The sequence below is a fragment of the Solanum pennellii genome, chromosome 8 (genome assembly GCF_001406875.1).
Source record: "Solanum pennellii chromosome 8, SPENNV200".
In the NCBI taxonomy this organism is placed as follows: Eukaryota; Viridiplantae; Streptophyta; class Magnoliopsida; order Solanales; family Solanaceae; genus Solanum; species Solanum pennellii.
Genome location: NC_028644.1, coordinates 1,968,943 through 1,983,071, shown reverse-complemented (window position 1 = coordinate 1,983,071; position 14,129 = coordinate 1,968,943). Strand labels below are relative to the sequence as shown.

The following is a 14,129-nucleotide window of genomic DNA, read 5'->3' as shown; positions in this document are numbered from 1 at the left end:
ATTACATATTTCTTAAAAAAACTTTTTTATATTTATTATAAATAGACAAATCAAATAGAGCCTTATCTCCCTTAATGAATATGAAACTGAATTAGTATATGGATCCTATGATACGTCAATGCGAACTCGTTAATAAACCCTAATATGATACGAATTAAGACTAATAAGGTAATAAAATATCAAATTACGAACTGTGATGCAATAAAGTGATTATTATATATTATATATTTTCCTACTGAATTACATATTTAAAAAGAAAAAAATTTTTTTAAATTTTTTTGAAAAGCATTAGTAAACAAATTTTACAATAGAACAAAGAAGGTCATACAGAAACAACTCCATCCTTTCCTTTTATTTTTCAACCATTTATTAGATTCCTTCAATGGGTCTTTCATTTGCCAATTAAAAAAAAAATATTGTACAAAATTTTCAGCTGATTTCTTCACAAAAAAAAAAAAAAAGTAGAAAAAAGAAACCCCATCTCAATTTCTTGATAAATTTGTTCATATATTTTTGCTGTTTTTCAGTGGGGGGTTTTCTGGGACTTTAAGATACAGACTCCTCTGTGTTTTTTTTGAGTTTTTGTGTGTTTTCTGCAGAAGTTTATTTTGGGTCTGTTGAAGAAAAAAGTATATAAATTTTGCTATTAAAAGAGTGAAGAGAATAATCAAAAACTTGTAAAGATTGTATTTTTATACTATTTAAAAAAATTTATTTTCTAAGGAAGACAAAAAAAAAGTTTTTTCTTCACAAGACTGGTTTTTTTTCCTTCCCTTTTCAATTTAATTGTTTTTGTGAAATTTTAAGAAAAAAAAAAGATTGGGAAGATGGGAAAGGAAGGACCTTGCTATCACTGTGGTGTTACAAGTGAGTTCTTTGTTCTTCAAATGTATTTTTTTTGTGAATTTTCAAGAAAGGTGGAGTCTTTTTTTTTTTTTTTTTGTGTGTGTGTCTGTAGAATTGTTGTTGTTTTATTCAAAAAAAAATAAAATTCTAAGATGAGTTGTTTAATAATGAAACTGGATATCCATATGGTTGTTGCTTCAAAAATGAACAAATACTAACTCATTGAACAAATAAAGATTGATGTGTACTATTATGCATCCAGTGCATTTAGTTTTGAATTTTGTTTTGTTTGTACTGTTAGTGAAATCTCTGAATTTCAATACTGGGGTTTTGAGTTAGAATTCATTTCTGAAAATAGTTCACTTTTTGCTTTAATTCAACCATTGACTCTCTTATAGTTTATTTGTGTGTAGGAATCTTGCTAAAACATCTAGGAGTTCATGTTATTCCCTTATTGTTTCCAACAGAATTTGGGATATTTTGATTGTGTAGAATTCTTGATTTCCCCTATGTGTGATGGATCCTTCATTTGCCTTGATATCAAACGGATTTCTTCGAATGCGTTAGACATGGTTATAGGGTACGCAAGCCCTTCAAAATATACTTAAAACTAGAAATGTTGTGCATACCAATACCATATGCTTACACACATACATATGGGATTCTTATAAGTAGTCCATGTAAGGTAGCTTCCTAAAGTTGAAATGTACTTCGTTAGGTGCTTGTATTTTAAGTTGCTATTGGTGGAAGCTGAATTCTTGCTCAATGTGGCATTGATATGGTCATTTAGGGAGAAAATACCGCACAAAGATGAGAAGACTCATCTATTTCATGTTCCCTGAACTTTCTAATATGTAAAGTTCCTTCCTGGAACTAAAGTGCTTGATTACTAATTCATGCTTCCGTTACAGTAATTAAACCAAATAAGTTGTATGATGCACTTCCTTTGTCAGTGTCTCACTAAGCAAAGCCTGAAGTTTTATCTTATATTTTTTGAATCATGTGATCAAGTTGCTTGTTTCCAGCTCCTGCTTGAGCTGGTTTCGAAATTGTGATAGGTGGCCCATTGTGACAAATTTTTAGGTTGCCTTTGAATTGGATACTCTCGAACATGTTATTACTTAAAGTCATCTTGGATATTGGAAATGCTTGTTTGCTTGATGTTGACTTGTGTGGCAAATTGTTCATGCACACAGAGGTGATAAACTGGTTTGTGCTGTAAAATGGCTCGAGTTCAAGTAGGTTTACAGGAGGTTGTTAAAGATATCATGTTGCCCCTTGGATTGAGGCTCTTCCTCGTATTTTATGTGAATGTGTGATGCTTCATGCGCCAGATGGTCCTTTTATTGTTCTTAGGAGTATAACTCTCTAAGCTTGGCTTTTTAAGTCATCCAATGCACGACTTCTGATGGAAAATTCTGTGGAGTTCGTTGCTCCTTTATTTTATCCTACTCTTAGCTTAGTTGTTGAGTGGATGGCTTTCTTTTGCTTGTCTGATTGCTCCACTGGATAATAACTTCCTCAGCTTTCTCATGACAATGATTAATGAGTTACTTTCTTTAGCGGTGTACTTAATTTGTTATACTTCTATCATTTGTAGATCTTTCGTCTATTTTAGCTGCCAGTATTCTTTTACCTTCTGCGACTGAAAAGATGAGAAAGAAAGCTGGTGTATCATTTCGTTAATTTGCATAAGAAGTGACCATCATTGGCCAATCTTACTTCTTTCTATCTTTCGGTTCTCCTTGCACATGAAATGTCAGCCTGCTAGTTAGTTTCTTCTTTCTTTTTCTTCGATGCTTCCATTGTGTCCAAATTTTCAGGATTTTAGATACCATTCATTCTTCCCGAGATCATTTACTTTGAGTACATTCTTAACCCTCAAAACCGTGCTGCAGGTACTCCACTTTGGCGTAATGGACCTCCAGAAAAGCCAATACTGTGCAACGCATGTGGATCTCGGTGGAGAACAAAAGGGACTTTGGCGAACTATACTCCTCTGCATGCAAGAGCAGAACCTTGTGACTTTGAGGAACACAGGGTTTCACGGTTCAAAAACATTTCAATGAAGAACAAAGAGGCTAAGATTTTGAAACGAAAGCAAAGTCATGATGATGCTGAAGTTGGAACTCCTGATTATGGTCTAGGTTTCCGTAAGGTCTTAGATGAAGATACTAGCAATAGATCAAGTTCTGGCTCTGCTATCTCAAACTCTGAGAGCTGTGCACAGTTTGGTAGTGCTGAAGCTAGTGATTTGACAGGTAAACAAAAGTCAAGAACTGCAAACATTAAACTGTGAACTACATTTCCCTTCTCCAGAAGAGGCGGGATTATTGTGTTACAGTTGAGGTCATTCTCTTTGATATTGAAACTGAGTTAGTTGTTAATCGGAGATACAGATATTACATGAGTAGATATTCTAATAGCTACTTGATAAATTGTACAGGGACTCATATTTGTTGATGCCTACTGTTTCTGTTCGACGTCTATTATTTGGTATGGAGGTAGCGGATTAGGGTAGATAGTTGAGTGTTGTCTTGCTTCTCAACGGGATTAGGATTGGTGGTAGTCTAGAACCCGTCTCTGTCGTAGTAGTAGTTTTCTCGGTTTTGTTATCTGTTATTAATTATGTTTAGGTGATCGCTCTATATTGCTGATGTTACTGTTCCTTGCTTGTATGCCCTGCACTACTTTTCTATTAGTTGTCATTTTTTCTTCACCATCATTTTCCCTTTTCATTACTACTTTGATTTGATACACTCCACGAGGTAGGGGTAAGGTCTGAGTACTACCCCAGTTTGAGGGATTTCATTAAGTATGTCGTTGTTCTCAGAATTATTTCACATTCTCCAATCTCCAGTATAGATATTTTTGGATAATAACTGGCCCTTCTCTAATATTACGGCTGCATTTTCTTCTAAATCTGAATTTTGGTGCCAAATCTTGAGCTTGATAGAGTATTTTGTTCTTAGCGTTTTCTTGTGTTTTAAGTTACTGTTTTGGAGTTTTCTTGCTCTCCATCCCTTTTGATTTCAATAGCTGCATGAAATATTTACACGTTATTTTGTTTTCAGGTCCAGCGCAATCCAATATATGGGATTCAACGGTGCCTTCAAGGAAGAGAACCTGTTTCAATCGTCCAAAGCCATCTTCAGTAGAAAAGCTCACTAAAGACCTATATACAATTTTACATGAACAACAAAGTTCATACTTGTCTGCATCCTCTGAGGAGGAGTTGCTTTTTGAGAGTGACAAGCCTATGGTTTCTGTTGAAATAGGACATGGAAGTGTACTAATGCGGCATCCTAGTACAATAGGTAGAGAAGAAGAATCGGAAGCCAGCTCTCTTTCCGTTGACAACAAGCACCGTTCTGTCAGTGATGCTTATTCACGATTGACTAACCCTCCTGTAAATATTAGTAAGGGTGTCAATTCACCAAATATGGGTACCGAGAGAATCAAGAAACCTACTGGTCCAGCTATAGAACAAGACCAGATTAAAAGGTGCTTTCTCTATTAGTCTTGATAGCATATAAAGTTCCTTTGAGAAAGGAAAATATGTGCTGCGCGTGTTCAGACAGAATATGAGGTGTTAAATGCGTCATATCTGCTTAATTATCTTTCTGATTGTTTTATTTTATAATTCTTTTTTGCAGAAACAAGGATCACCTTGAGAAACTACAAATTCTTGGACATCATAATTCACCCCTTCGCTATTTAGACCTGAAGGTATTTTATTCTCTCTTGTACTCCAATGAAGAAATTTTGTTTTGCTTTCTATTAATACAACCAAAGCATGATTCCGTATCCACAATATGTCTCTATGTTCCAGTCCTTTTAGTTGAGTGTTCTTGTAGACATAAACTGAACTTTATCTTTTGTGAACAACTTTGACCTGTGTGGCCAACAATACATATCTTGGCCATTTCCAAAATTGATTCAGTTTTAGATGTTACTCGTATTAATCAAAAGTTGAAAGATTATGTGAATACTTGGGTACAGGATGTACTTAATTATGAAGAATTCGCGACTCATTTGTCAAGTGATGAACAGCAGCAACTACTGAAGTACTTACCACCTGTTGATTCTTTTGCGCCTCCAGATAGGTTTGTCTGTCTTCTCTGTTGTTCAGTTTCTCCGTCATGTTTTGGCTTTATGTTGAACTCGAACAAGAAAGAAAATTCGATATAGGTGGCTCAACCAGCTGATTGTTTTTGTGTTCTTTTCTCTCTCTTTAGTCTTAGAAGCGTGTTCGAGAGCTCTCAATTCGAGGAGAACCTCTGTTCCTTCCAGAAACTTCTTGCAGAAGGTGTTTTTGATAACTCTTTTCCAGGAGTGACATTAGAAGATTGTAGAAACTTGAAGAGATTTATATTATGCTATTTAACAAAGTCAAAGTGGGTGCAACAATATAATTTACTCAAGGTTTGATTACTAACGATTCGCTGCATAGATATTGAACATGTGACACCATTTTTTATGTGATATCTCCTAAATGTAAAGTGCAACTTTATTGAAGCTAATTTTGTTCTTTGGCAGGACACAAAATGTAAGAATAGTAGCAGCGGTTCTGAAGTTGCCGGAGAGCCAAATGCTGTTGGTACATGTCATTCAGCTAATGTGAAGAAACCACGGGAGGGGCAATATCCGAAGTGTTCAGGTTAGTTGTGTTCCTCTTTTACTTTTTTCGTTATGACATTTGACAATTATTCTGCCGTACACTTGTTTCTGTTGTAGACAATTTAACTTTGCATTACTTTTCAGCATTCACAACTAAATTTTTTTACTTGTTATTTGCTGTGCCATATAACTCGTAAGAATTAGAAAATGTTCCTAACGATGCAATGGCTTATTTCTTCACAAATGAGCAACCATGTAGCTTGACTTGTGATTTATAATGTGTTAGTGTAAATTGGCTTAAGAAGAGAGATGTTAGAAGCAAGGGATTCGTATGATAACAATCTACCTATATATATCTGTCTTCTATTTTTTCTACGTACAAGCCCCCTCCCTACTAGCGGATAGGCCAGTATACACGAAAATCATGGCTGTTTGAATAGGCAAGCTCTAAGTGTAAGCATCACAACTTGTTTGCTAGGTAGATCGATAACCTTTGGCTTTCGACTAAATATTATATCCCACCCCTCCTCCCACCACCGCAAAAGGGAAAATTCTTAAATGTGATGAAGGATAGGACATTCTAGTTTCTTGTAGTACATCAATTCTGTCTATCTGATATATTCTCGATAGACCTTTCTCAAATTAAATCACTGTTCAAATTATGGGCAAATATACAAGAATCTCCTCCCATAGAGGCGGAGCCAAGATTTGAAGTTTATGGACCCGGATTCTAGCCCTTTTAAGTTATCGGGTTCTAAATTAATAATTTGCACACATTAAATGGCTTCCTAAGACAAGCATTGTTTGGATCAAAGTTACTAGGCTTGACTGCACCCGTACCTTGAACTCTAGCTTTGCCCCTGCTTCCCCCACCTAGAAAGAATGAAAAAGTAACAAAAAGCTTTTGCTCCATGTCCATGTGCAATGTGTTCTTTGATTATATATTTGCTAATTCCGACAAATTAAGATGTACGAGCTATTTTGCTTCAGGTGCAAAGACGACAATGAAGAGCCCCAAAAGGGTGGTGATGAAAAGCATCTATGAGCAGAAGGAACTAGTAGACAACGATGGCTCTTGCTTCAGTCCAAGAAGCTCGTTTGCCTTGCCTTCTGAGAATAGTTCTCTCGTTCTGGATTCTCTCCGTTCTGCAAATGAGAACTCCCATCAGGACTTGCTGCTGGACGTGCCATCCAATAGCTATTGTCCTCAGGCGGAACTACTCTTACCTACATCAAGTTTTACTACTCAAGCAAGTACCGGTAGTAGCTCAATGTACCCTCCACATTTCGTCCGTCCCTAACAATACCATCATTACTTTGCTTGCTTCCCTTAGGATATCAAAAAGCTAGTTAAAAGTCAAAAACAGCATAGTAGTGTTGCATATCCCATGCAAACTTTATATTGGAATTTGTCAAAGGGGTTCGGGTGGTTACCTATTGCCTTTTCGCGGTTGACCTATATTGAAACCGGACTTTTTTAAATTACCATATGGATATGGTTGTTTTCCCCTTGATGAACACTGTATAATATAAGTTTGAAATGAAGAGGTGATAATGAGTGGTCTAGAAATATTCTATGTAGTGAAATTCATGGCTTATAGTGTGTTAGTTCTATTGGTGGTGAATTCTATCCTCTTAAAGACTTCATCAACTCTCCAAATGGAAGGAGTGGAGTTCCTTACTAATTTTAGGGGTGACAATGGGGCGGGTGGGTTAAGCATGAACTCGTAAAAAATTGTTACAGACTCATCTTGCACTCGCCATAGTAAGGTTAGAGCAAACCTAACCTTGCCTTGTTCATGTTGCTATCCTTACCTTCGGAACAAGGACAAATTGACTTAACCAAAGGAGACCGAAAAGAAGAAGGGGATCACCAAAGAAATAGTGCAAGGATATTAAGTAGACAGTTGATGTATCATACTCGATTCTTGTGTGGCAACTGATCACACGCAATCTCATTCTGCATAAGGTCATATCGACTCTAATCATACTCAATCCATCTTGCATAGGGTTATACCGGCTCTGATCAGACCCGATCTCATCCTGCATAAGATCATATCGGCTCTACTAGTCTTGTCCTGTTGTGATCCCTACCCTGAAACAATCAGGACAGGAACAATTGACTTGTGTAAAGGAAAAGGTCGATCATAAGAATGGGATTGCTAAAGGAATCATACAACGATATTGAGTAGACAATTTATGTCTCAGACTCTTTTCATATTTTTTGTAGCATGCATTTTTATTTGTGTCACAACTGATTAGACCCAACATCACCTTGTATAAGATCAAGCAAGCTTCGATGGATGTTTTAGTTTAATGGTCAATAAAGCGGGTGAAACTTATAGAAAGGATCACAGTATCAACAAAGAGATGTGGAGTGGAAAGTATTGAGTCTTGAAAAATGATACTATGAAAAATAGTATTTAATTCTAAGGGATCGTTTGGTTTGAATACAAGTTATTCTGAGATTAGTTAAGTTGAGATTAGTTATGGTGGAATAAGTTATACTGGGATTAGTTATGCTAGAAGCAGTTTTTATTGCTTGTTTGGTTTGTCATATTCAAACTTATATCCATTGCATAATTTTTAACTATAAGTTGTTTTTTTACAAAAATGTCCTCCACCTTATTTAGTTTGTTTTTTTCTTTTACATTTTCTTTGCAAACTTTAGTTATTCATCCTCAAAAATCAAACTTTCATGTTATTTAGCTTAAATATTTTTTTATGTGCATTTCCATAATTGTGCAGAGTGATTTTAAAATTAAACTTTCATCTTAGTTAACTTAAAAATAAATTTCATCTTATTTAACTTAAAAATAAAATTTTCATCTTATTTAGCTTAAAAATTAAACTTTCATCTTATTTAGCTTAAAAATAAAAATTTCGATCTTATTTAGATTAAAAATAAAACATTCATTTTAAATTTATCAAAGTAAAAGAAATTTTATTATTAAAGTTATCTATATTTTAATGGATATATAGAATACAATTTTTAAGTGAGTAATAAACTATGTAATTCGAAACATGTAATTTAGTAGTGGAGTAAATTTTTTAAGAGAAATCAGAATATAAATAAACATAAAATTAGGGGGAAAATATATGTATAATATATTCATAAATAAAAATTATATTTATAAAATGTAATTTTTTTAATAGAAAAATATATCATTAAAACAACAATTAAGTAAGGTTGTGAATGTTATTCTAGTTGTTTAAAATTATATTACTTGAATGTTTAAGTGGTTTATAAAAGAAATTTATGGGGTAATTTTGTTAATTTACATACTTTATCACAAAATAAGTTATTATGAGATTACTATATCACCGTCAGGGAGGGATAAATTATCCCAATACCATTTGTTAATTATGAGATAAGTTATCACATTTGTCTAACCAAATAACGGATTAAGAGACACAAAATTATTATTCCAGAATAACTTTTTCTCGTTAATCACACTAAATGACCCCTTAGAGTAAAAATCATTGAAAAAATAATTGTCTTTTTTTATATATCAAATATGACAAATAAAAATAAAAATCTATTTTAAAAATAAGTGACAAGTAAAAATATAATTAATCAATCCATTAATAATTTCTTAATCATATGTAAAGTGATTTCTTAATCGTGTATAAAATAGAAAGTGTTCTTCTAACATGAGACACATAAATTAATTATTAAAAGTATATAATACGACAATCATATTAATAATTATTTTCTTAATATTATAAATCAAAATACATCAAATAAAAACAAACAAAAGAAATATTTTTAATTTAACAACATTCGATATAAATTTTTTTTACTTTCTTATTCTTAAAATGCGTGTCAAAACGAAAATAAGAGAAAATAGTGTAGACTAACAAAAGCTTATACAAAGTTCCCATTTTTGAGGCTGAGAGCTTCTTCTTCTTCTCTATCAAATTCACAGCTCCAACAACAATGTCTATGGCCTTATTCTCATCTCCTCCACTCCATTTCCCAGCTCTCTCTCCTCCAAAACCCCATTTAACCCATAAACCATTTCTCCCTTTACCTCTCAAAAAACCCTTTTTGATTTCCCCTAAATCCATTGACGATGCTTCTTCTTCTTCTTCTGCTGTCAGTATAGAGCAAGAAAAGGACGAGGGATCTAATGGGGTGCTGTTAAAATCAAATGGGTCGTCGCCAGTGGTGGTCGCCGGAGCTCCGGTGACGGAGACTGAGGAGGTGAGGAAGTTTCAGGATGCTAGATGGGTTGGAGGAACTTGGGATTTGAAGAAATTTGAGAAAGATGGGAAGGTTCATTGGGATTCTGTAATTGATGCAGGTGAGATAAGAGTTTTGTACATCTCCAATTTGATTCATTTTTAGTAACATTTACTTTTTGGCCAATTTCAAGCTATGTTCTTGGTTGTTGGTACTAATTAACTCTACTTGCTTGACTTATTATCCTGTTAGGCCAAGCTCTAGGAAGTATTCGATTATTTGAGTTTTGTACCTGTACTATCAAGTGTGAGATTGAGTCTTGTTTATCTCCAATTTGATTTCTTTTGTTAAGTTTTTTCTTAAAGTTGATTCATTTATATGACCAAGTATCTGCAAAACAAAGGCATGTGTAGTTTTTTAAAGTTACTAATAGGCTTCTAGGCTAGCAAACATCTGAAAAAGCGGTGCATACGATAATTTAAATGAACCCTACTTCGAAATGAGAGAAGAAAGTGAGGAGGTTTATAAGGCACACACAAGTTCACATATGCATGCTTTTAGTCTCGATGATGGCGTAGCTCAAGGGTCAAAAGTTTGTAAGTTTATTTAGCTTGCAATCAACTCAACTATTTCGTCGAGTACCTAAAAAAGAAAGAGTGTCATTTAAAATGAAACAAAGAAATATATGTAAGTACTATAATTGGATTTTTGGGAACTGGGTGTGCATGCCATCCAGTGTATATGACTTGATCATTTTCAATTTGATGTCATCCAGTGTTTCTGGAGATGGTGTAATGCTGACTCTTGGTCTCCAAATGAAGAAGTCAAAAGGCATTAGTCCCTCCGTTTCATTTTAGGTGTCTTAGTTTGACTAGGCAAAGTTAAAGAAAATGAGGGGTATTTTTGGATCTTGTGATCTTACCAAGACTTGTCTAATATACTAATTTATCTTTTGGATCTTGTAGCCGTAAACATGTCATGTCAGATATGGAAACGTAAGAGTTACTAGATAGAGAAAGAGGCAGTCATTAAAAAAAAATAAGGAGGAAAGTAAGACACAAAAATTGAACGAAGGGAGTAGTATTTTGTAAGAGAAGTGTCGCTTAAATGCTTTTGAACCTTAAGCAGGGTTAGAGATGAACTTTAAAAGATTGAAATGAGCATGAAATAAAGCAACTAAGAAATTGTGGAGCAGAATTGTTTACGAAGTTTGCTTGTGAAGGATTTGCGGCACACAACATGGGGAAGCCATGGACTAGAAGGTATTCATAGATGTGCTCTCTTGCACTTTGGCTGGATCAAACTCTTGAACTAAAGTTATCTGTAAGATTGATGCAATTTCAGACAGTACGAGAAGATGTTCATCTAAGATGCCTCTCAATCCAAAATATTACTCACATGAAATGATGACTTTCTTGAATTGATGGATTATGTTAGCTTATATGCAGTTGTTAGTTTTTAATTACGTGTTGTTGATCCCTTTCCTCCGCTATACTCATTTGCCAATACACTTCAAAAAGTTGCAACTTTCATCCTTCCTTCCAGTCATTTACCTACATTTGATGCCTTCTTGATAATTCATTGGCTCGCTTGATTTTAAGATTTAATCGGTTGTGCCTAGTGGTAGTAGACATTATCAACAGTCTCCTTTTTTGGAAATAATCGCAATATAACAATTGATGGCTATTCATTTGCAGAGGTTAGGAGAAGGAAGTGGTTAGAAGATAACCCCGAGTCATCAAGTAATGAAGATCCTGTGCTTTTCGACACCTCAATTATTCCTTGGTGGGCATGGATGAAGAGGTTCCATCTTCCTGAAGCAGAACGTCTCAATGGTTTGCTTCATATCCCTTTTCCTTTTTCTTGATAAATAATTAAAGTTCCATTAATTGCGCCGAGCTGGTTGTGCATATGTACAGCAAAAAGACTTGTCCCCTCAAATAGGCAGGGAATCCAAAAAGTTGATGAATTTACATCCAAAAGGAACTGCATATTACTCCAATATTAGAATATAACAGTTTCAAGATCCTACTTTTTAAAACATACACTGCTGACGACTTGTTTTCAAATTATCTTTTATTTCTTTCATGCCACAAGGACCAAAATATACATAACAACAACATACCTAGTATAATCCCACAAACTGAGGTCTAGGAAGGGTAGAGTGCGCAAACTTTAGCCCAACCTCAGGGGTAGAGAGGCTGTTTCTGATAGACCCTCGGCTCAAGGGAAAAATAGTCTTAAGCAGTCCAAAGAAAGAAGTAAAAGAAGTACAAGAAAATAGCAGATAGTAACAAAAACAACAGATAGTAACAGGACTGCAGCAACAAAAATATACATTAATGGACACTATTTTAGTATTATTACAACTGTTACTTTGTTTTCTGACCATTCCAGCTTTGAACTGTCTCTTTTAGAGTTTAAGGAGGCCCATATCCTTTTTGCTCACTATTGTATCCTGTTCTCACACACAAAGCAGTAGGTATATTAGGAGTAAGCTGATCAACTAAGGGGTGATGTGAATCCTGTACAGGTCGTGCTGCAATGATTGGTTTCTTTATGGCCTACTTTGTGGATAGCTTGACCGGTATAGGCCTCGTCGACCAAATGGGGAATTTCTTTTGCAAAACACTATTGTTTGTAGCCGTGGCTGGTGTCCTCCTAATCCGCAAGAATGAGGATTTAGAAACTATCAAAAAGTTGTTGGAAGAGACTACTTTCTATGACAAGCAATGGCAAGCATCTTGGAAAGATGAGACCTCAAGCAGTTCGAAGGATTCTTGAGATTGTTCCTCGTATAACATTAGTTTTTCATACTTACAGGAAGATGTAATCCAGGTAGTTCTTCTATGCTAATCGAAGGAGAATTCGTATTCTCCATTTTGTTGTAGTGCTTGGTCTGCCATGTAATTTTTATTTTTTTGGCCTTTTTCTGTTTCTGGCAATGATTTTATATTTAGTTCTTTTGCCATTGTTGTAAAGTCTTTTTGCTGATCATGAGTATTGTTTTTCTAATCCTTTTAGTGCAAAAATAACTTCACAACTTTACTTGCTAGTGATGCTTTGATTTTCCAGAATCGAAGTCGAAAAATGGCCAGATTTATTCCATGTTGTTCAGACTCCAATATTGCCAAAATAATGTGTTTCTTTAAAAGCTATGCGTTTTTGAAGGATTAGACACATAGTACAACAACATTAGTGGAAAGTCCGAGCATAGAGTTCACTTGTAGTTTAATTCCTATGATTATGGGTTACTATAAGATTATTGGTAGTCTAAGAGACTATGGTATCAAGTCTGGCAACAGCGGTATCTGGATAGAAATTATCACATTAACATTATTTGAGACTTATGAAACTAAATTAAGACCTTGGCTATTCATCCCGTTGGCCTTCACGGCCATTCCGACCCATTTTAAAGGTCAAACAAGCCCCGAAGCGCGCATACCCCCATCTCGACGATTTTCGTGTGCTATAGCAAACCATTTTTTGGGTTATCCGGATTTCGACGTCAAAAATGACTAACTTTTGGTGCACGTCCGTCAAGACATTGGCTATGCAGCCGGTTGGTCCTCACCGCCATTCCGACCCATTTTGAAGGTCAAATGAGCCCCGATTCGAGCATACCCCTATTTCAATGTTTTTCGTGTGCAATAGCAAACCATTTTTTGGGTGATCTGGATTCCGACGTAAAAAATGCCAAAATTTTTTTTGGACGCTCGTGAAGACCTGGTCTATGCAGCCAATTGTCCATTACGGCAAATCCGACCATTTTAAAGGTCAAACAAGCCTCGAAGCGCGCATACCCCCATCTCGATAATTTTCGTGTGCTATAGCAAATCATATTTTGGGTGATCCGGAATAAGACGTCAAAAATTCCAAAATTTTTTGTGGACGTCTTTCAAGACCTTGGCTATGCAGAAAGTTGGCCATCACAGCCAATCCGACCCATTTTCAAGGTCAAACGAGCCCCGAAGCGCGCATATCCCCCATTTAGACGATTTTCGTGTGCTATAGCAAATCATTTTTTGGGTGATCCGGATTCCGATGTCAAAAATGCCAAAAATTTTTGTGGACGTCCGTCAAGACCTTGGCAATGCATCCGGTTAGCCTTCACGGCCATTCCGACCCATTTGAAAGGCCAAACAAGCCCAGAAGCGCGCATACCCCCATCTCGACGATTTTCGTGTGCTATAGCAAACCATTTTTTGGGTTATCGGATTTCGACGTCAAAAATGTCAAATTTTTTTGTGGACGTCCGTCAAGACCTTGGCAATGCATCCGGTTAGCCTTCACGGCCATTCCGACCCATTTGAAAGGCCAAACAAGCCCGGAAGCGCGCATACCCCCATCTCGACGATTTTCGTGTGCTATAGCAAACCATTTTTTGGGTTATCGGATTTCGACGTCAAAAATGTCAAATTTTTTTGTGGACGTCCGTCAATACCTTGTCTATGCAGCCGGTTGGCCCTCACAGCCA

The 14,129-nt window shown here is 35.6% G+C and overlaps 2 protein-coding genes across 4 annotated transcripts; both read left to right on the top strand.

The window, feature by feature from the left end:
* Nucleotides 1–329: 329 nt before the first annotated feature.
* LOC107028969 (GATA transcription factor 26-like) lies at nt 330–7,091 on the top strand. Of its 3 annotated transcripts, XM_015230226.2 has the most exons (9): nt 330–867; nt 2,447–2,616; nt 2,745–3,107; nt 3,921–4,350; nt 4,503–4,575; nt 4,849–4,952; nt 5,085–5,271; nt 5,386–5,506; nt 6,457–7,091. In XM_015230226.2, the coding sequence occupies exons 2-9, from the start codon at nt 2,598–2,600 to the stop codon at nt 6,765–6,767; spliced, it is 1,608 nt and encodes a 535-aa protein (XP_015085712.1). In that variant the 5' UTR covers nt 330–867; nt 2,447–2,597; the 3' UTR covers nt 6,768–7,091. The 3 variants fall into 3 exon arrangements, with proteins under 3 accessions (XP_015085712.1, XP_015085711.1, XP_027774940.1); XM_015230225.2 differs by lacking the exon at nt 2,447–2,616 and having other exon boundaries at nt 331–867; XM_027919139.1 differs by lacking the exon at nt 330–867 and having other exon boundaries at nt 934–2,616.
* A 2,198-nt stretch (nt 7,092–9,289) lies between these two features.
* Nucleotides 9,290–12,667, top strand: LOC107026708 (light-harvesting complex-like protein 3 isotype 1, chloroplastic). The gene is made up of 3 exons (XM_015227782.2): nt 9,290–9,773; nt 11,350–11,487; nt 12,186–12,667. The coding sequence occupies exons 1-3, from the start codon at nt 9,407–9,409 to the stop codon at nt 12,434–12,436; spliced, it is 756 nt and encodes a 251-aa protein (XP_015083268.1). The 5' UTR covers nt 9,290–9,406; the 3' UTR covers nt 12,437–12,667.
* Nucleotides 12,668–14,129: the final 1,462 nt, after the last annotated feature.

What these genes read in the sequence shown, in the direction of transcription:
- LOC107026708 (XM_015227782.2), top strand. Translation starts at nt 9,407, where the DNA reads ATGTCTATGGCCTTATTCTCATCTCCTCCACTCCATTTCCCAGCTCTC. An exon ending in GGATTCTGTAATTGATGCAG is followed by an intron (nt 9,774 to 11,349) that starts GTGAGATAAGAG and finishes ATTCATTTGCAG; the next exon opens with AGGTTAGGAGAAGGAAGTGG. An exon ending in TGAAGCAGAACGTCTCAATG is followed by an intron (nt 11,488 to 12,185) that starts GTTTGCTTCATA and finishes AATCCTGTACAG; the next exon opens with GTCGTGCTGCAATGATTGGT.
- LOC107028969 (XM_015230225.2), top strand. Translation starts at nt 828, where the DNA reads ATGGGAAAGGAAGGACCTTGCTATCACTGTGGTGTTACAA. An exon ending in CTATCACTGTGGTGTTACAA is followed by an intron (nt 868 to 2,744) that starts GTGAGTTCTTTG and finishes ACCGTGCTGCAG; the next exon opens with GTACTCCACTTTGGCGTAAT. An exon ending in GCAATATCCGAAGTGTTCAG is followed by an intron (nt 5,507 to 6,456) that starts GTTAGTTGTGTT and finishes ATTTTGCTTCAG; the next exon opens with GTGCAAAGACGACAATGAAG.